The 21,548-nt window shown below is 30.4% G+C and overlaps 1 protein-coding gene across 7 annotated transcripts in view; it reads right to left on the bottom strand.

Moving 5' to 3' along the window:
• The window catches only part of LOC143072666 (uncharacterized), a 54,788-nt gene that overhangs the window by 16,637 nt on the left and 16,603 nt on the right, over window positions 1-21,548 (bottom strand). For 6 of the 7 annotated variants that reach the window (XM_076247715.1, XM_076247716.1, XM_076247719.1 and 3 more), the window contains exons 2-12: window positions 15,284-15,367; window positions 14,705-14,821; window positions 14,067-14,123; window positions 12,425-12,718; window positions 11,892-11,935; window positions 10,913-11,062; window positions 9,762-9,831; window positions 7,321-7,468; window positions 5,889-5,924; window positions 3,156-3,227; window positions 2,687-2,713 (exon numbers count right to left, since the gene is read on the bottom strand). In XM_076247715.1, the coding sequence (XP_076103830.1) occupies window positions 2,687-2,713; window positions 3,156-3,227; window positions 5,889-5,924; window positions 7,321-7,468; window positions 9,762-9,831; window positions 10,913-11,062; window positions 11,892-11,935; window positions 12,425-12,718; window positions 14,067-14,123; window positions 14,705-14,821; window positions 15,284-15,367 (1,099 nt within the window). The remainder of the gene's footprint in view (window positions 1-2,686; window positions 2,714-3,155; window positions 3,228-5,888; window positions 5,925-7,320; window positions 7,469-9,761; window positions 9,832-10,912; window positions 11,063-11,891; window positions 11,936-12,424; window positions 12,719-14,066; window positions 14,124-14,704; window positions 14,822-15,283; window positions 15,368-21,548) is intronic. The other variant, XM_076247718.1, reaches the window with a different exon arrangement.

Here is a 21,548-nt window from a genome sequence, read left to right as displayed (position 1 = left end):
CATTTGATTGTTTTAAGCATATATTACTAGCAAGTAATAATTGAAAAAAAAATTAGAATGTGGCAATCGAGTATACTTTGTGCAGGGTAAGATAAGATAAGATAAGATAATTTTATTAACCAATCATGGTGCCCAAAATTTGAGCTATACAATCAAATGAATTACAAAATAAAGCACAGAAAATGATTAGAATGATTAAAGTACAATTAGACAAAAAACCACATGAATACACATTTACACTAATTAACCTGATATAAACCAAGTTATTGACAAAACATAGTTGTTATGGGTGCCACTGTGACCTGGAGAAATTACATAAATCTTTAGGATAGTTCTAGGTCTATGGGAGACAACTCCTGATCAATTTTAATTTATATATATATATATCTAATATATATTTTTTCTTCTATTTTTTTTTTTTTTTTTTTTTTAAACAACAATATTTTCTATAATTTTCTTTCGTTCTTCAAAAAGGGAGTGCAATAAATTAGATAAGTTTGAAGTAACAAACAAATCTTCAGATGAAAGAATCCAAACAAATTTCATTTCATCAGGTAATCTTGAAAAATTTTTGAATTTAGAATTTAAATTAGATAGATGTTGAGATCTAGTATCTTTTAGAACAGGACATTTTAAAAGAAAATGTAGTTCGTCTTCAACTGCGTTCTTACATAGCTTACACTTTCTGTCTTCAGCTTTAATTCCAATATACCTCCCTCTTTCTATTTCGAGATCATGACAGCTAGTTCTAAATCTTGTGATTATTTGCCTGTCTTTTTTTGAATTCATTTTTAAATATGGTTCAAACATAAAAATATTTTTAAATTTTCTGTAAGTTCTTAATTTATTGCCAGATTGTAAATTAGTACACTTCCCAGAATTGCTTTCTAAACTCGCTAACCAGCTTTCTTTAAATTTAATAGTTAAAGATGTTTTTACTTTTTTTAGAATATGGTTTTGTTTAAAGTTTGACTGGTTAACAAATAGATATTCTAAGTCTAGAAATTTAAATATATGTTTAATGCTTCCTATCCAAGATTCCTGGTTATGTTTGTCCATAGAATGAGATAGATTTATGGCTTCCCTTAGAATAATATTTGAAGGTTCAATATCTTTCATAAGATGGATCCAATATTTTACCATATTCATTATTACATAATACAGTGTAGGGAGTGAACCTAGTTCTCCTCTACATGCCATATTTGATGTTTTTATATTAACTCCAAGTGAAAATTTACAAAGCTTAGTATGAATTTTCTCTAGTACAAGATAATCAGTTTCTTTTGATATAAAGTTATCCAAATGTATTTGTTTCTTATGTGGTATATAACCCCAAATTTCAGATCCATACAACAAGATTGGTCGGATTGTATGGTTATAGATGTGTAATAAAGTACTAGGTTTTGGGCTTTCCACTGAAAAGGTCTTCCTTAATTTGAAATATGCTTTCATTCCTTTGTTATAAAGTTCTTTCTTTGCTATTTGGAAACTCCCAGACGATGAAAAATTTATACCTAAGTATGTGTAGTTCTGTACACATTCTAAAGTCTGGTTTCCTAATGATATTTTAATATTTTTAAGTCTTCCTGATTTGTTAAATACAAGAACCTTGGTCTTTTTTATGTTAACTGTCATTTTATAATCAACTGTAAATTTATTTAATTTGTTAACACAATTTTGAAGTCCTTGCTCTGATGATGATAAAAGAACTACATCATCAGCATACATTAAAATATTTAAAGGATGTGTATTTAATGGGATTGGGTCACATGTTTGGTCAAAATAGGTTGGCAAATCATTTAAATATATATTAAAGAGACAGGGACTGAGATTATCCCCTTGTCTTACTCCTATATTTGATTTAAAAAGGTTTGTCCTGTGTTGGTCTATTTTCACACAAGTTTCTGTGTTTTCATACATACATTTTATAATGTCATAAAATTTTGTTCCAACACCTATACATTTAAGTTTGTAAAAAAGGTGGAGATGTGAAACTGAATCAAATGCACGTATTATATGTATTATATGTATTATAGTGACCAAAATAAGTTATATCAAACTAAAATCTATTCTATCCTCAGAAAGTTTGAACAATAGAATATGTATATACCAGAACTTTCTTCACTGTAACTTGCTACAAATATACACAAAACACCCTTGCATTGATGCATGTAGTAATTACTGAAAATTACAACCCATTCCAATTTGTAATATGAGATATGTATATCATGTGTGTAAAATTACTAAAGAAGAACAATATTCTTAGAGTATGGTGGTAAAAAAAAATTGGTCATAATTTCATTTTCCTAAACATTTATGTCATGATTTAAATCCAACAAAGGGTTGTTCTAGCACGAGATGAATAATTTGCTTTTTCTCATTCTCTTACTTCTCATATATAATATCGAGGTATACTTTGTAATTGCTGATTAAAATTAGGATGAAAAGTTCATATTTGGCAATAACATTTTAAAGACAGGAGTTGTCCCCCCTTTTGTAGTGGTAATAATTGCATAACAAAGAATTATACAATTTCTGGCAAAGGACCTAAAGTGCATTATTGTTCAGTGTCATTCCTTTACATGCAATTGTCATGCTACCTGACCCAAAATCAAATATCTAGCTTTCCACATGCAGAAATTCATGCTTTATTTACGATTGAAGAATCTTCAAAACTTGTACTTACAACTATTATCATAATCATCATCTACTGCTGTTATTTAAATGTATCAATTTTTTTTAAATTGTGCAAAAACAATAAAAGTACGGGAGAGACATTTGGTTTAACTTTTTAGTCAATTCTATTGCTTTTAAAATAAGGAGATACAGTTGATAAGTAAAAAAATTACTGAATGTTCACGTTTTGGAGTTTCTTGCAAAAATCTCTATCTTTAATTTGGGCTGCAATCATTTTCTTTTTCACATAATTCATAAAAAAATCAAATTAAAAACAAACAGAAATTAATCCTAGGACTCAAAGTTTTTTTCATGGTCAAAATATTGAACATGTAAATTCTTCTATAAACATTTTTTTAAATGTTATCTTGGTCTTTTTTTGTTTGTTTTCTATTTTGATTAATATGTTGTAGGGTTGCTTTTACACTGGTGTATTAATTTTTTTCCAGATCTTTGTATCTTCTATTGTAAGAACTTACATTTGGCAGTTGAAGGCGTCACAGTTTTGAATACTTGTCGCTGTGGTCTGGACGGAACTGGTTCTTCATAATCTAAATGAAAAAATGTACTACTATTTATTTTAATATAAGTCAAAGGGTATCAGCTATCCAAAACAATTGGCAGGATGCTATGTATCAAATTCAACTTTAAGAAAGAATAGTTTTAATTGCATCTTTAATAACTTTTCTTGGTAACCATGTTTACTATCAAATCATTTATATCATAAACTCAACATATTCAACTGTTTAGTAATGAAAGAATATTATCAAAACCAAAAGCTTAATTTCAAATTTTTAAAAATTCTCTGTTGTTTTGCAAGTATTCTTGTCTTTATTGTCAATTATTGTAAAAAGTAATTTAATTTCTTAGATTTCAATTTCATTTTTTTCTCGATTGTAAGTAAAATATATTTCAATATCTTCAAAGAGATGAGTAGAATATTTTCTCCTTGTTATTACACAGTCTTGATTAAGATCATAGGTACTTTCACAACACAAAACAATTAGATAAGTCACTAATGAAAAGTATGGTCACTAGTTGAAGTAAAAACTATGTTTTACTATTTAAATAATATTACCAGTCTATTTATATAACCACTATCCAAAGTGTGAACCCAGACCAAATGCATGAGAAAATACTTATGTACAGTAATATTTGAATAAATACAGGTTTGAAAAGTACATGTAAAGATCTATTCTAAAAAAAAATGAAGCATAACTCCTAAAAGATGTTTGCTATCACTGCAAGGCATGTGCAAATGGCTTAAAAAAATCAAATTCAGTTTTATACAGTGACAAATTACAGCCATTGCTTTATTTAAATTACTTATCACTTACGTAATAGAGATCATTCAAAGAATAATTTTAGGCTTGAGTTAGGTCTTGGTTAGGGAAGGCTTTTAGGATAAGGAATTTTGGTCTAAGATTAAGATTAAGATTAAACAGTAAAGAGTTAATAGTTGGCAGATTGTTATTTTCATTTTAATGCATAAACTTTTTTTTATCACCAGTCAGTTAAATTTAAGCATTGAATATACAAGCAACCTTAACATTAATATTGTTGATTTTTTTAAATCATTTTTGCAGGGTATTTTCCAGGAACTTAAAGTGATCATGAAAGAATCAATTTCCAAGTTTAGAGAATTGGCAAATACAGCTCTAATTTGAGAGTTTCATACGTAAGAGAAGGTCCATTAAAGCATTACTCGAAGTGTTATGTGGTCCAAAGGATGGCACTATACCATGAGAAGATTCAATGTTATGGAATGGTAATTCTCAAAAATCACACCTTTGGGCCAGGTGAGCTAAAAGCAGGTGCACAACTTCATGTCCTATTAAAAAATCTGTGCTTGTTTGGAGGAATAACAAAGAGTGATGCAGAAGACACAGAGGCAAGACAACAAAAGTCTACGCATCCTGTCACCCCCGCTAAAAAATCTGTGCTTGTTTGGTGTAATAACAAAGTGTGAAACAGACAACACAGAAACAAGATAACAGACGTGATTCCTGTGTGTTATCTCGGCTAAAAATTGGTGCTGTTATCAAATGCTTAGGTTAAAAAAATATCCTCTAACCAAACAACCTATATAAAAAAAATAACTTACGAGAAGACTCTAATGTTCAAAGAAATATATAAAAATAAGCGATACCAAGCCTAACTGCATCTGTAGAAACTTCATGCAAAGTAACCCAATCAACTTTAAAATTGTAGTAAATAAAAAGTATTTTTTTCTTTTCTTGTACCATTAAAATTAATATGAGGCATAAAGCATTTTTACCTATGTTCAGAGAAATTCTGAAAAATATTTGATAGAACTTTAGTCCGATTTTGAACTTTTTGCTGAACTAAATTTTATTTAGAGTAATTTCTAAAAAAAAACTTATAATGGAAAATTCAGACTTAATAAAAGTGTTAATGGTATGTACATTTAGAATCAAAATGACTGTTTTTATACATCTATATATTCTTTAACTTTTCTATCTATGTTGAAGTGCTATAGACATGAGATTATGGATTCTTTTCCTTGTTGTCATTATAAATAACTGATTGTTGTGTAATAAAAAACATTCAAAACTGATGTAACCTTTTATGAAAATTGTCAGGGAGACAATTTATAACATTTGTAATGTGCATATATAACAGTAATTCAGTAATTATCATACATAAATCAGTTTCAAGATACAATAGTCTATTTTCATAATACAAACTTTTGACTCTGGAGTATATGTTTTTTTCAGCAGGTTTTCTAAATTAAATTTGTGGTAGGAATTCTGGTTCTCAAGTCAAGTAAGAGCACAGAAAGAAGGTAAATTAAGCTTAAAGTCGGTGAAATCTTGGGATAAGAAGTATATGTTTTATGATTTCTATACACCACAAAATCATAGGAAAATGTTTAATTTTCCCCCCAAATTGCCCCAATCTAGATTTTACTCTTTAAGATGCTCTCACTCAACAGAGCACCAGATTGACCTACCACAGAGTCAGCAGGGGTTTCATTATCTTTCATGTTGACTGGTACTTTCCACGTTTCTAGGTGGTACTTTTCAATTTATTCCATGAATATCTTATATAAAAATTCTACATTTAGGCGGTACTTGTCAATAGCATAGGAGGGTAAAAGTACCGGGTACAGCCTGCTAATGAATGGCCTGAGTCAAAATAGTCTATTCAATAACAAATACCCATAGAGTGGAATGACACACAAACATTACCTGGTGGTGGTTCATTCAGTATGTCTGCTACCGTATCTGTATAAAACAATGTCAGTGGGTTAGAAAAAGCAACAGAAACATGCGAACACCTAACATAATAAACTCCATTGCTATAAAGGGTTAGCAGATAATTTGAAGAAATTAGTTTTTTTCGTTAACATTTTTATTTGTTATTCTTGTGAAATGTATGATAATTCACATAAAGGTCAAAGGGTAAATGCCAAGGTCATGTCAGTAAATGTCAATCAAATCAAAATTTTCTGTTGTCATGTAACATTTCCCCTTTATAGCATCCTATTGAGTAGATCAGTGCTGAGTTGAGTGTATTTCAAAAATATAAAAATGTAAATGTACTTCACCAATGACAGCAGTGATCTACCAGAGAACAACATTGGCCTTCTTTTACATTATAGGACCCTTACTATATAGGCCTATTCTAATATCTTCCACAATTCTTACTCTAATCATAATACTTAACCTTTATTCAACCATAAACCTAACTTGACCTCATTTATAATTGACCCTTGCAATATCTTCACCTTTAACTAAACTTTCCCTAAACATAACCTTAACCCTTATCTGCACTCTTTCCCTTTCTCATTCTGGCCATAACTTATTCAAAAACCTAAGTGAAATATAACTCTACTCCTTACCATAACCTGATTCACAAGCCTCTAGCTCAAATAGAGCCTTTACCTTACTTGAAACCATACCCTGATTTGAGTGTCACGGATGATTCTTTACCAAACCCCTACCTGAGACCAAACATTATTTATGGCTTTGAGCGTAAACATAAAGAGAGTCTAAAATTTCCACACTTAATCACTAGCCCCAAAGTAATTGGTCCTCTAACATAAAAGAAGGCCACAACATATTATACAATGGATTTATTTAATTTATGGTTACCAATTTTTTGCTTCCAAGAAAATATTCTATTTTAATCATGATTTATACCAATAATATCAGCTTAAAAGTATTTCTAGATTCATGCATCTAAATTGGTAGGAATAAGTATCCAATGTATAAAGAAATCCATAGTATATGTAATAGTGAAAACACAATAAGACTATATTACTGTGTTAAGTCAAATCATTTAAACTAAGCTTTTCTGCAGTGTATCTCTCACCTTCTTTTTCTGTTAAAAATATTCAATACATTCAATTTCGTTACAATTATTCATGTTTTATGAAATACTTGATGTGTTTGCATTTTTTCGCTAAATATTTTACTGGTATGAATATTAGTGACTATTTTCTTCTGTAGAATATAATACTGCATTATCTTATAAATTTGTAAAAATTGTAAAGGGAAAGGTTTTGAAAATATGAAATCTTAAAAGTAAGTGCTCACAAATTAACAGCATCAAAAGGGACATTTTCCCCCGTTTAAAATTAGTTTTTACAGATAATAATGTCCATTGCATGTTGCATACCTGCAGGTTGTAATCTTCCAGTATTATATGGGTCTTCAACCATACCAAAGTCACTCAAGCGATTAGTGGTTAGAGGGTTTGTACCATAAGTTCCTGATGTGGTCACAAAGTAATTCATTACACTGGTTAAATTTCTCATTGCCTCATGCTGTAAAAGAGATCACTTATTTAAGAATTGAATGCTCTTTTTTGTAAATTTATTGGGGTGTAAAAGCGTTGACCGAAGTACATTTGTATGAAGCGCGGAAGCGCTTCGTACTAAAAATGTGCGAACAATCAACGCTTTTACAACCCTATAAAGTTACAAAAAAAAGCATTCAATACTTATAATTACATTTTTACCTATAGGATATGAAAACACGCCTTTTATCAAGTTTTTATTTCATTTACCTGTGCACTTTATTGTGGGACCTCGTGTCATCATGAATGAAAAGTTGCATTGTGTAATGCAATTGATTAAGGAATATCACGAGATTGCTAGTTAGCCAATCAGAATAACGTATTATAATGAAACATACATCTAATGTAATTATATCAAAATAACAATTAAAAGTATAAAAAGAAATTGCTAACTGTTTCATCGAAACAATGAGTCTTGGTGGCGAAATTCTGCAGTTAGAGTGAAAGTTTTAAAAAATTCTTCAGATGCTATTTCTTCAAACAGCAGAAGTTTCATTACATTTGCAGAAGGTTTGACAAACTTACATAAATAAGGCTGTTAGTTTTCTTGTTTGAGTTGTTTAACATTGTCATTTTGGGGCCTTTTATAGCTGACTATGGGTATGGGCTTTGCTCATTGTTGAAGGCCATACAGTGACCTATAGTTGTTAATTTCTGTGTCATTTTGGTCTCTTGTGGACAGTTGTCTCATTGGCAATCATACCACATCTTCTTTATTTTATATTATGCATGTCTGTAAAACTTTAAATAGATTGACCCTAAATGCTGACAGTATGAAAGGTATGTCATATTTCCACAACAAACTGTTGCGGGCTTGACATAGATATGAAACTGTTTATTCAAAACATTATTTTATATATAGTTTTCAATCAACTTTTATTTGAGCAAGAGTTAATTCCCTTTGTAGCCTGTGTTAGTTTAAAAAGAAAAGTCAAATCTCTCAAAATTGACCAAAATTTTGAATAGTATCATAAAATCAACCAATCTTTAGTTAAATCCATTTTTCAGTACTGATGATCTTGCCCTACTGGTATTCATATAGAGTTTTGAGCCAGTAAAGAAAACAAATAGACCAGTTTGGACAGGTACAATACAGGAAAAGTCACTCCAAAATACATCAGTTTTACCCCTCAGTAAGCCATATTGCTAATGAGTTGCATTAGCATATATAAAGTTTTTTGACAGGAAGTCGACCAACTCCTGAATTGACAACAGACAAGAGGCTGTCACAACGACAGCAAACCAGATTTATTAACATTTATTTGTGTCCTGGCAATACCACAAGAACCATAACTGATGAATGCTGAAAGTGAAAATCGTCAATATCAAATTTGACCTCCATTTTGTAGTCAGTATCAACATATTAAAATTTGAAAAGCTTAGATTGAATGGTTCATTAGTAAATGCAACAACGTGAATGGAAACGCCATTTTACGATCTTTCAAGAACCATAACTCCTGAACGGTAAAAGTCAAAATCGTCATTATTGAACTTGACTTCTATTTTGTCATCAGTAACAACATATAAAAATTTCAAAAGCTTTGGTTGAATGGTTTATGAGAAAATGCACGGACACGACTGGAAACACCATTTTTCAATCTTTCAAGAACCATAACTCCTGAACGGTAAAAGTCAAAATTGCATTATTGAAATTGACCTCCATTTTGTCATCAGTAACAATATATTAAAATTTGGGAAGCTTTGGTAGAACAGTTCATATGTAAATGCACGGACACGACTGAAAACTCCATTTTTCAATCTTTCAAGAACCATAACTCCTGAACCGTAAAAGTCAAAATCGTCATTATTGAACTTGACCTCCATTTTGTCATCGGTAACAACATATTAAAATTTGGGAAGCTTTGGTAGAACAGTTTATGCGTAAATGCACGGACACGACTGGAAACTCATTTTTCAATCTTTCAAGAACTCCTGAATGGTAAAAGTCAAAATCGCCATTATTGAACTTGACCTTCATTTAGTTGTCAGAAACAACATATTAAAATTTTAAAAGCTTTGGTTGAACGGTTCATGAATTAATGAACGGACAACATTTGATTGCCGCACGGCCGCCCGGCAGCCCGCTGTACATCCCCAAATCAATAACCGACATTTTTGTCACAAAAATCCGGTTAAAAATGCACCATTTCAAAAGAAATGTTAGTATTGGCCCATTGTAGAGATTCACAAATCTAAAATCTATATGAATTTATACCAGGGCAAATACAGAAACACCCTGTTATAACACTATTAATACTAACTTGATTTTCAACTTTGATCTTGTAGCCTCTCTCAACACGTATAACTTCATAATGTTCTATAGAAGACCTCCTGAAAGTAGACATAGACTTTGATAATTTGTGATATGTTCGTTTTGTTAGAAACTTCTGCTATTAACAAAGCAAGATTTCTTAACCTTTCACAATACTTGAGATATAAGGACAATTTTGTATTGCTGAAGCTTTTGGTTTTAATTGTTTGTCCAGTATACACTTATTTTCTTTTATATTGACCTCAGACAAACAGAAATTTACTTTCTACTAAGGGAGCTACCATTTGATTTTTATTGGGGGGGGGGGGCTAGGATGAAAAATTTTGTCCTGCTTTTTTTTTTAGTTGTAATCTCTGTCCTGCCTTTTTATTTTTTACTCTATTCGGTCCTGCCTTTTTTTTTACTAGTTTATCCTGACTTTTTTTACACAGATTGTCATCCTGCCTTTTTTTTTTATAACAAGTTTCTCATCCTGCCTTTTTTTTTACTCAAAACTCATGTCCTGCCTATTTTTTTCATATTTCATCCTAGCCCCCCCATAAAAATCAAATGGTAGCTCCCTAACTAAACAAAGAAGGAAAATTCATGAATCTTCGTTGTTGAATACTAGCACCATTTTTAGTGAAAAATTTTCCATAAAAGATCCAAAATGGCAGCTAAGTTATTTAAATTTTGTACATTGGTAAATTCAAGATTTATTCTTAAATTAATCAGTCTTTATCAATGTATTATATGCTGTCATAAAAATCCTTCAATTTACAAATCGTCCCTTATAACACAGCATTCAAATCAAACAAAAGTGCTGTGTCATAATTACATATATAATGCTAGCTACAAAGTTCCTGGATCCTAATTTGTATTCCAAGATGACTATTTCTAAATGTCTAAAGAACACATATTTATTTTTCATAAATTGTTTTGTTATTTATTAATTTCTCAATTGATTTCTTTCATATTATCATGTATGAGCCTTCTATAGCCTACTATAAAGTATATTTTTTTTCTCATTGTTTTATGTTTTACTGTTGGCTATAAATGCTTACATCCACTTCATTTGAACTTTTTTTTCATTGTCTCATTGGCAATCATACCACATCTCCTTACTTTTATATACTACACTTCAGCTATAGACAAACATACCCTTGTTTCACAAGTCTTTTACTTATAACATAACTGCCATCTTGTTTGAACCTGTTGCTTTCCCTCATAAGTGTATCACCATATTTTCTTTCTGCTGCTATGGCTAGGTATGATTCAGCTTTTTCTCTTGTACAAGCCTCAAAGAACCAACTGAAACAAACAAATAAATCCATTGTCCTATGGCTTGTGCTTGACAATTTTTTAAAGATATTATAATTTTTGTAAATTTAAGCCTGTGCAACCAAGCAGACAGTTCGCGTCAATTTGTTAATGTCTGTTTGGTGCAATGCTAAGAAATATATTATCAAATTATCTAGTGTAAAATAACTTCCACTGTCTGCCTCTTCAAGAAACAAGAATGTGTCCATAGTACATGGATGCCCCATTTGCAATTTCATTTTGTCTGTTCAATGGACTGTGAAATTGGGGTCAAAACTCTGAATTTGGCATCAAAATTAAAAAGATCTGACATATAAAAGGGAACAAATATGTGTTTTAATGTTTCAAGTTGATTTGACTTCAACTTCATTTAAAACTACCTTGACCAAAAACTTTAACCTGAAGAGAGACAGACGGATGAACAGAGGGACGAATGGAGGGACAAACAGACACACAGATCAGAAAACATAATGCCCCTAGTTTGGGTAGAAAAAAATACAGTAATGTCAACGAGTTGCTGATCAAAACGAAGTCATTCTGTTTTTGAAACAAATGGACATATGGAAGGACAAACAAGGCAACTGCAATAGTTTTAGAATAGGATAATGATAATATCTTCTGTAAACAATGACATAGTATTCTTCTTATTTCAGAATCCCTTTCACTGAATAATAGATCATGTAGTACTAAGATCATTTTTTTCAAATCTAGTAAAGAAAATTTCACTCAATTTCTTCCACTTGGATAACTCTAAATAAACTTTGATTCTCATATATAGCTCATGCATCTCTGAACTGGTATATCAATTAGTAATACCTACCTAGGGGTAACAGTATCATCTTGGTGGTTCGAAAACTTGTGTCTCTACAAAAAAACAAAAAATAATTCTTTTTAAAAACCAGAAATTGAAAATTCAACACAGGAGATTGAAACAACATGGTATAATTTTCAATCAAATTTTCATTTATCAAATGCGTAATTTTTAGTACGCCATCTGGTATTGTGGTTGTATTGGTTAACCTTAGATTTTGATTATCATATATTTGTCATGATTTATTTGTTTTGGAAAGAAATTTGCATACTGTATTACTACTCTTTTGGAAATTTCCCTTTGGTTCATAAAATTAAAAATATAAGATGATTGGTATCACGTGATTGCCAATGAGACAACTCTCCACCAGGGACCAAATGATATATCGTTTTGAATGAGAAATCAAAAGAGCATTGTTTATCTAATAGATATAAGAAGATGTGATATAAGTGCCAGTGAGACAATTCTCCGTCCATGTCACAATTTATAAAAATAAACCAAGTTTAATAAAAGCCCGGTTTGCAAATTTGGTTATAAATTACCATAACTGGACCACCGCCAACACCATCGATTGTCAAGGATCCACTTCCACTAGATCGAGAATTAGATCTATGACTTATGACTCCACTGTCGTCTGATAATACACTCTTTCTGTTGGGGTTAGATCTAGCACTAATTAAAGATTGTCTTGGACTATTTTCAGTGTTGCTCTTTTGGCTAACAGTATCAAATTGAATTGGAGGCTCTGAACCATTAAGCAAATGGTAATTAGCAACATCTTGTTTGATTTTGTTGATAATATCTCTTGGAAGATCAAGGTCATCTGGCACTTTTTGCTGAAAATAATCAAGAAATATTACATATCTGTAATCATTGAATTAGATCAAAAAGTTTGAAAGCGCTTGTATGACCAAAATTGTAAGTATACAGTAAGCAATTTACTGAATATGAATAAATGAATAAATGGAGGATATTCTTCAATGAGACAGCAACCTAAATGACAAAAAAAAAAAACATGCTATGGCATCAGGACTAGGTCCTTGCTAATTTTCAAAGTTCTAAATTGTCCAGAGTCTAACAAGTTGCGAATACATTTAACAGAGACTTATACTTTTAAAATGAGACAGCAACCCAATGACAAAAAACAACAACAATAAGACATCAAGACATGTGTCTATAGTATAATGCAAAATGTTTAGTTCTAAATTGTCTAGACTACAAAGTACTTTTAATAAAACAGAGACATTCAGAGACCTGCCATGTTTGCACATCTAATTCTCAAAATGACAAAGACATTACAAATGTATGACATAACCCATCTATTTCAAATTTGCAATTTAAATCAAAGGTTTGACAGTGAAAAATCTGATAAAATTAGACAGATTTTGTTTTATTGTATTTTGAAGTTATAAAATTGTTCAAAGACGTGAAAGTAACTGCATTTTTTATTTCAAACAACACAAAATGTAACTGTTCCTGTGCAGTCAAGTTTAAAATTCAGTCTAAATTTGTTCAGCTGTGGACTTTTAACAATATTCTATACATGCCATGCTGTGAAAAAGACACATTATAACAATACTTTAAAGATTTTCGACCAGTTGATAAAGTATAATTGAACTAATCATGCTAATGAAATGTATCACTTGTAGCTGCAGGGTATTCTAATTATAGGGTAATTTATGGTATACCTACAAAAAAACAGCTTCATATGTGTGGGCTAAACTTGTTTATCTAAAAAAGTTTTTTGATGTTAAAATTTATTTGCCGTCAGTCTGAGTGGACAAAAATATCCACTGCAATCACGCATGATAAAATTAAACTGCTTTTAAAATCGACAAAAAATGTGTTTTAAAGCTTAAATCAACTGTAATCCTGTCTCATTATTAAACATAACATCCCATCTCACTATATTTAAACAATAATCAGTATATATTAAACAGACCATTACAGATGATCTGTATGACTGAGGTAACTAAAAAAACTTATGACCATCAATAAAAAAAATTAATTCGGTCAATTTTCAATGACATTATTTTAAGAATTCATATGTAAAGTGGTAAAACAATAAATGCATGCATGTACTGCATCATAAAAATGTCAAAAAAACCTTTAAACAGAAGTTTTAAACATAAGTAATGATAAGCTTTTATGATTATTCTAAATTGCAGTAAATGTTTTCCTTACCCTAGCAACGCCAACTATATAGCCTCTCCATAAATCTCTTTCAGACTTTTTGTCACTCTAAAAAAAAGATATACGAGCTTTAATAGCTTGTTAGACATACTGTTAAGTCATACAGGTCTAATCACTTCCTGGATGGCTTTCCACAAATATAAATTACATTGTTATTGTGAATTAATTACTATTTGTGGGATATCAATTTTTCCGGATTTGAAAGGCAAAGGTGTTCGACAAATTTAAATGTTCAACGAAATAAAAATCGTCTATGCACACTTTAACATGTTTAAGTAAAACCATGAAATCAGAAATTTTCCTTAAACCATGAAAATTGGTACCTTACGGAAAACAAATGAACCCACAGTATATATTATTTATAACAACATTAAAGACAACCGAGCTTGATACAAGATGGCAATTAGAAGAAGATGCTAAAAAATTTAAGTTTTGACTAGCTCATGGTTTTTGTAAAGTTGTGGAATATTCAAAAAATAAATTACCAATGTAATAATGTAGGAAAGTTTTATTATATAAGTTTGTTTATATATTTCACTCTCTCTGCATTGCCGATTACCCCAGAAAAGATATACCTTTTTTTACTTTCTCTCTCTCTCTTAATTGAGTCGCCTGACAAGTCTTCTTACCTTAAAAGTATTAATTCTTCTTCTGTTACCAGTATACAATATAAACTTGTAATTGTTAGCTTTTTCTGGTCTAACCTCAAACTTTGTGGTTGGGTCTATTGTTAAGGTGCCTTCATGCTGTAACAGAAATCAGTATCAGTTACATGACTACCATTATGAAAAGGTCTAATATTTGATTTAGTAAGTTTTTATAAAATTCCCTTTTTTGTATTTATCTTGGAGGTCTGTATATCTGTTATGCTTTTTTCATGTCAAGTTTATATTGACCGCACTGACATTAATAAATCTTTCCTAATCAGTATCAAGTAACTAATTTATAAAAGTTATAATTTTTCTATGAAACTGAGGCCTTGAATTTAACAGATGGTTTTGCATTGTCTTTTTATCTTAAAAACATCATTGTATTGTGACTATAAAAAATACACAATGTACTTTACTACTATAAATTTTGTTTTGAGCCCTTAAAATTCTATTCAATGCTTAGCTGTGTCAGATGTTTCTGTTCCTATAGACACGAAAACATACATTTTCTAATATGAATTGTCAAATTTTTCAATACAGATAAACATGAAAACTTACATTTTCTGGTATGAATGGTCGATCTCTAAATATAAAAATAACATTGTTCTTCATTACCATCCATAATCGACGGTAGGAACTTTGCTGAAATGAAAAAAAAAAAAAATTACATGTACTCCAATATCTTTCATATTTTCTCATCAGCTGCATCTGTTTTAAGCATGCAAGTAAAACTATTTATTCCCTTATCACTCTCCATGAAAAGCATTAGGCCCAAAAGGCCAGGACCAATTTTCATGTTGTCTGGTCCGAAAAGTTCTCTTGAAATGCATAGAAAGTTAAAAGATTTTTTTTAGAATCCTGATAGCCTAAGTTTAACAATGACTTTTGAAATCTAAAATGACCCAAGTCATGTCATTGGTTTATGCTATTTTGGGGTGTTTTTGTTATTGCCTTTTTACAAATTTAGTGTTGCTGTCAGACCAAATTGGGCAACCTCACTTGGCTATAGGTATTCATAAGATGTCTTACTTTATAGAGGTTCCAATTCGATTAATGCATTTGCCCATATTTAAGGGGAGTTCTGTAAATCAACTAATTTTCGCGAGCGATTTATTTTTGTAACTTTCCCGAGAAGAAATATATCGCGAATATAAATTGTCGCAAATATGTAAAACTTGTATCTATTTTCATTTTTAACTACATCAAACAAAGATGAGAATTGCGAAAATAAATATTCGCCGCAAATGAGTTAGAAAGGGCTAAACGCGAAACCAAGTATCAGCGAAAATAAGTTGGTTTACAGTATTTTAACCTCTATGTTGTCTACTTTGATAAACTAGTATTGCTAGGTTGTTGTCTCATCAATGTTCACCAAATATGTCTTTGTATTTGTATGACATGGAAATCAACCCTATTTCATCATTGTTCTCTCTCACTTTTTGCCAACATTTTCAAGTGAAAATGATTGAAGAGCATGCACACTATGTTTAAAAGTTATGCGATCCGTAAGTGATAGAAATCACCTTTATGCAAGTGCACATATATACATGTACACGTATAAGACTTTGATTATTTTGGAACATTTAAATACAAAATAAAAGATGAATGTTTTGTGGGTTCTTATAATAACTTAATTTTCAGACAGTTACAGACTTTGCATAAACATTTTCATCTCAAAATAGAATAACAGATGTATAGTTATATTTTTGCATAATGTTGATTTCTATCCTATGCAATGCTAATTATGTACACTAGGAAATTTCTTAGTCAGAAAATAAGATTAATTATCAAGACATTTACATTAAATTTAATTGGTACATTAGTACCCTGGAACAGTATTTTGCATAAATAATGTCCTTAAGTCACCTTAATGCAAGGTGAATATAGGTGTCATAAAACCCTAGTTTTCTGATTCTAATCTACATGTATATTAAATACAAGGTTGAATTTATCATGATATACAAAAGAGAACAAAGTACAGTTTTGAGTCAGATATAAAAATATTATTATAATCTATGAGGTAATAAAGAGCATTGATCAAAATTAATAAATATCTATATAAAACCTATTATAAAACACCATTATTTTTAAATTCCTCCTACAGATAACATACATATATTGTCAATTAAATATCATGATTAGCCAATAAAAAATTTCAAAATATTAAAGATATCATTATTTGATAGACATTAATTATTGAAGGAAATCGTTTCCATAATATAAAAAAATGTCATAAAGGAAACAATGTAATAGATGATTACGGTAATGGCTTGTCAATTAATAGGAAAATAAATTATTCTTGTAATAACATCACCTTTATATAACTGTTCTTCTATAAATTCTAAATTCCTGTGAGAATTTTTCTTTTACCTTTGACTTTGTACACTTCCTTCTCAGCCGAATAAAATTATTGTTTACACTTATTTAGATAAATATGATTGATTGATTGTTGTTTAATGCCTATTTTAATAATCAACTAACTGTAAACAAATAAAATTTGACAATTCTGCTTTCTTTATACACTTTTGATTGACATGGTGAACAACAGAAATACAAATAACATTAACTCCTACACATTTCACTAAGTACTTAGTAAGAATATTTTATTTAGAGTCAGTATTTTCTATAACCAACAACCAACATGAGCTTAAGAAAGCTCTTACAACCAACTAGAACATATATGAGGGTAGTAATGCCCTTTATCGTCAGGCGTCAAACAGTCATTATGGCTACCGTTAGCGTCAAATTGGTTAAAATTTTACTGTGATTTGTCAAAATATCCTCATCGTGATTCGTCAGAAGTCTCTAATAGTTATCAATACCGTCATTTTTGGAAAAAAAATTGTCTAAAAGAAAGTGTACATTTTATTGTCATACACCAAAAAATACCATTCACATCATTTGGCAAGAATTTTTACCATTATTCGTCATGAAGGTTCCCCCATTACGACCCTCATATATACAAAACATCACATGTACAGTACAACAAGGTTGCAATAAAATTTATATTTTACTCAGTAACTCTTGTTATGCGTTAATATGGCCAGGGAACACAGTTAAACAGACTTTTAGGGTTAAGATCTCACAAACATGTTTAACCCCGCCGCATTTTTGCGCCTGTCACAAGTCAGGAGCCTCTGGCCTTTGTTAGTCTTGTATTATTTTAATTTTAGTTGCTTGTGTACAATTTGGAAATTAGTATGGCGTCAATTATCACTGAACTAGTATATATTTGTTTAGGGGCCAGCTGAAGGATGCCTCCGGGTGCGGAAATTTCGCGCTACATTGAAGACCTGTTGGTGACCTTCTGCTGTTGTTTTTTTCTATGGTTGGGTTGTTGTCTCTTTGGCACATTCCCCATTTCCATTCTCAATTTTATTTTATTATGGTAGTGTAATTTTTTAAGACAATAAATTCAATTTTTTGAAAAATCGCACCTGGTCTTTTTCAAAAAGATTTACAGTGTAGTGTACCACTATTGGGACAAATATAAGTATATAAAATTTTAGAACAGTCTTCTAGCTCTAACTCAAAATATGGACAATTCTATGTTAAGCAGGTCTAAAATTCAGTTTGACAGCTTCAGAGATAATAATTTTTGACCTTTTTTTATAAACTGGACCAAATCACTACTAAACATAAAGATTCAGCCCCCTAACTTTTTTAGCATTTAATTTCATCCCTTTACTTAACATTTTATGCATAAAATATCAAGAAACAAATTGGGAAAGTTTATGAAAAAAATTGCAAGTTATGCACTGTTCACACTAGGGACAATATTTGAAGACAGGGAAAATCAAAGGACAATAACTGTGTCCTCAGACCATATAAGAAACATAGAAAACTTTATTAAAACATGCCCTACATTAGGTAAACTTAGACAGGAAACTGCCGTCATTGCTATTTTTTACTCTTTGTATAAATGCCTTATAAGAAACATTGAGAATTTCATTTAAACATACCTTACATAGTACTTAGAGGGGGGATAGGAGGGGTCCTGATCCCGAAATCCTGAGGTCCTGAAATTTGAAAAAAAGAATTCCCCGATCCTGAAAGGGTTAATCCTGAAATCCCGAGCTTAAAAACACCCAATCAAGGAGTTTCGATAAAGGTCCTATCCCCCCCTCTACTTAGACATAGATACTTAGATACTACATTGCTATTCACTTTGATCAAGATTTCATCTTGTTGATTAAAGGTTAAAGATACCTACTCAGAATCAGTCAAAGTGTTACAGAATTTGAATTATAATTTTCTTTTAAAACACAGTATTTTGCCCGACTATGTCTGCTATTGAGGTTAATGTTGCAAATAAAAACACTACATGTACATGTATATATATTTATGCATAATTTAAAGATCTAGTTAAATTACATGAATTATGTGTCTAAAGAAAACTGTATAAAAAAAACCTTTAGAACTTTAATACATAATTACTGATGTGGAGAATTACATAAACAATTATAAATGTGCAGACAAGTAAAAATGAGGATAACTTATTTTTAGGTGTACAGAAGTCGGCAAACACGTTTGTGAACTTAACAAAAAATGCCAAAGACAAAATGTCAAATGTAAATGTAAAAGTTTTCAAAAAAATTATCACTGAATTAGTATTAAAAACAAAATTAGGACCATATCCATTCATCACACATTGCATGCAAGAGATATTTAACATGTTTAATTTATGTGAGAGAAATAACACAACTTAACAATATTATATGTCAAAATACAATGTATGCTTTTTATAACCTTAAACTTATGTTTACAACTTTACAAAATTCAAAGAGATATTTCAATTTTTATTTCAAAATTGCAGAAATTAAATTGGGCTCTTTTGAAAATATTTGGCAAAATACCAACTAAGTCTAACTATATGTTTATAACAAAATGATTGCTTTATCCAAGATTAAATACTTGTGAGAAAGCATAAGGTGGTCTTATTTCAAAACTTCCCTGTCCTAAATGGGAATTTCCCTGTCCAAAATTGGGAATTACCCTCCAAGATTGACCCACATTTCTTTGAAAGCATAGTAACATTTGATACGAAAGCGCTTCTTTAATGCATTCCTGAACCGTAAAGTAATTTTTTTTTTCTAATGCCAATTTGTATTGAATTACATTTCCTTATCAAAACAAAACAGAATTGACATTCATGCTCTGACAGCTATTCTGTATACTAGTAGCTAAACTTACAAATATATATATATATCATGTTATTTTTTAACAATATAATAATAAATGCACCCGTCTCTTCTCATGAAAAGATATCAAATTTATGAGTCTGTGTATTCAATGCAATATAATGTAATAATTTAAATTAATTTCAAAAAGCTTTACGAATATACTTAAGTTTATATACTTAAGTTTAGTACAGAACTTTAATGCAGCATCAATAAAAACAAATTTATACATCAATCCTTAAAAAATCTGATTATAAAATAATAAGATGCCGCACTATTGCCAATGAGACAACCATTTACCAGAGAACAAATGATATAGAAGTAAACAACTATCAGTCCCCACATGGGAACAATGAGCAAAACCAATGCCCAATAATATTAGCTATTAAAGGGCCAGAAATCAAAATAGTTTACTAGATTCAGTAGTCGATAAAAGTTCCATTTTTATATTTTAAGGTAAAAAAAAAAAACTTGTCCAATACCATTGTTCCTCATCTGTATACTACCGGTATACCTATTCTAACCAAATCTACACCTCTAATAGAAGTGATTTTGAACAACAATTATCAAAAAGAAAGGTCTTCATAGCAAAGCTAAAACAAGAATGTGTCCCAAGTACACGAATGCCCCACTCGCACTATCATTTTCTATGTTCAGTGGACCCTGAAATTGGGGTCAAAACTTTAATTTGGAATTAAAATTAGAAAGATCATATCATAGGGAACATGTGTACTAAGTTTCAAGTTGATTAGACTTCAACTTCTTCAAAAACTACCTTGACCAAAAACTTTAACATGAAGCGAACGGACGCACAGAAGGACGGACGCACAGACGGACGAACGGACGCACAGACGAACGGAGGCACAGACCAGAAAACATAATGCCCCTCTACTATTGTAGGTGGGGCATAAAAAGTCTGCCAACGAGCAGTTAAAAAATTTTGAAGCAAAATATAAAAAAATTTGCTAAGTTCTTTTTATTCAAAAAAACTTCAAAGTTCATAATCATTTCATATCTTAATAAATTCTAAAATATTCTATTCTATTCATTGTACCCTCTTTCTTGGGAAAATACTTATGTTACATAACTCTTATTATAATTAGAATTTTATGGGGACTTTTAAAAAAAAATAATGTCTAAAATTTCATATTTTTCAACAATAATCTCTTTTTACACTTTGAAATGCAGTAATTTATTGGTAAATTGTTGACACAGAGATATGTCTCACCTGTTGTCAGCAGAAAATTCAGAAAAAGACAATCTGATGGACAGCAACAGTTCTAATTAATTCAAAGACGCTGGACCATGAACTGGTAGGCAGGGTCTGGAAATGGTTAACAAACTGCACTTGTTCTATTTTAACTTCAAGGGAACTTTTCAGATTTACACATTATTTAACAATAATTACATTAAAAGGACAAGTTCTAGTCATCTCTTTCCACCCTTCTATCATTCTTTTAAAATGTGTGTTTCGTATCAATGTTCATTATTTAAATACTATGATTTTTTTAACCAAATGCTTACATATATGATCTACACATCTACTAGAAATTTACTTTTGAAAAAAATTAACTAGAAAAGATCGGTAGTTATATATCAGTTCAAATCTGTTTTCTCTCCTAAGAAATAGTTTCAAAAATTAG

Source organism: Mytilus galloprovincialis, chromosome 4 (genome assembly GCF_965363235.1).
Source record: "Mytilus galloprovincialis chromosome 4, xbMytGall1.hap1.1, whole genome shotgun sequence".
Classification (NCBI taxonomy): Eukaryota; Metazoa; Mollusca; class Bivalvia; order Mytilida; family Mytilidae; genus Mytilus; species Mytilus galloprovincialis.
This window is presented reverse-complemented; position numbering and strand designations above follow the sequence as displayed.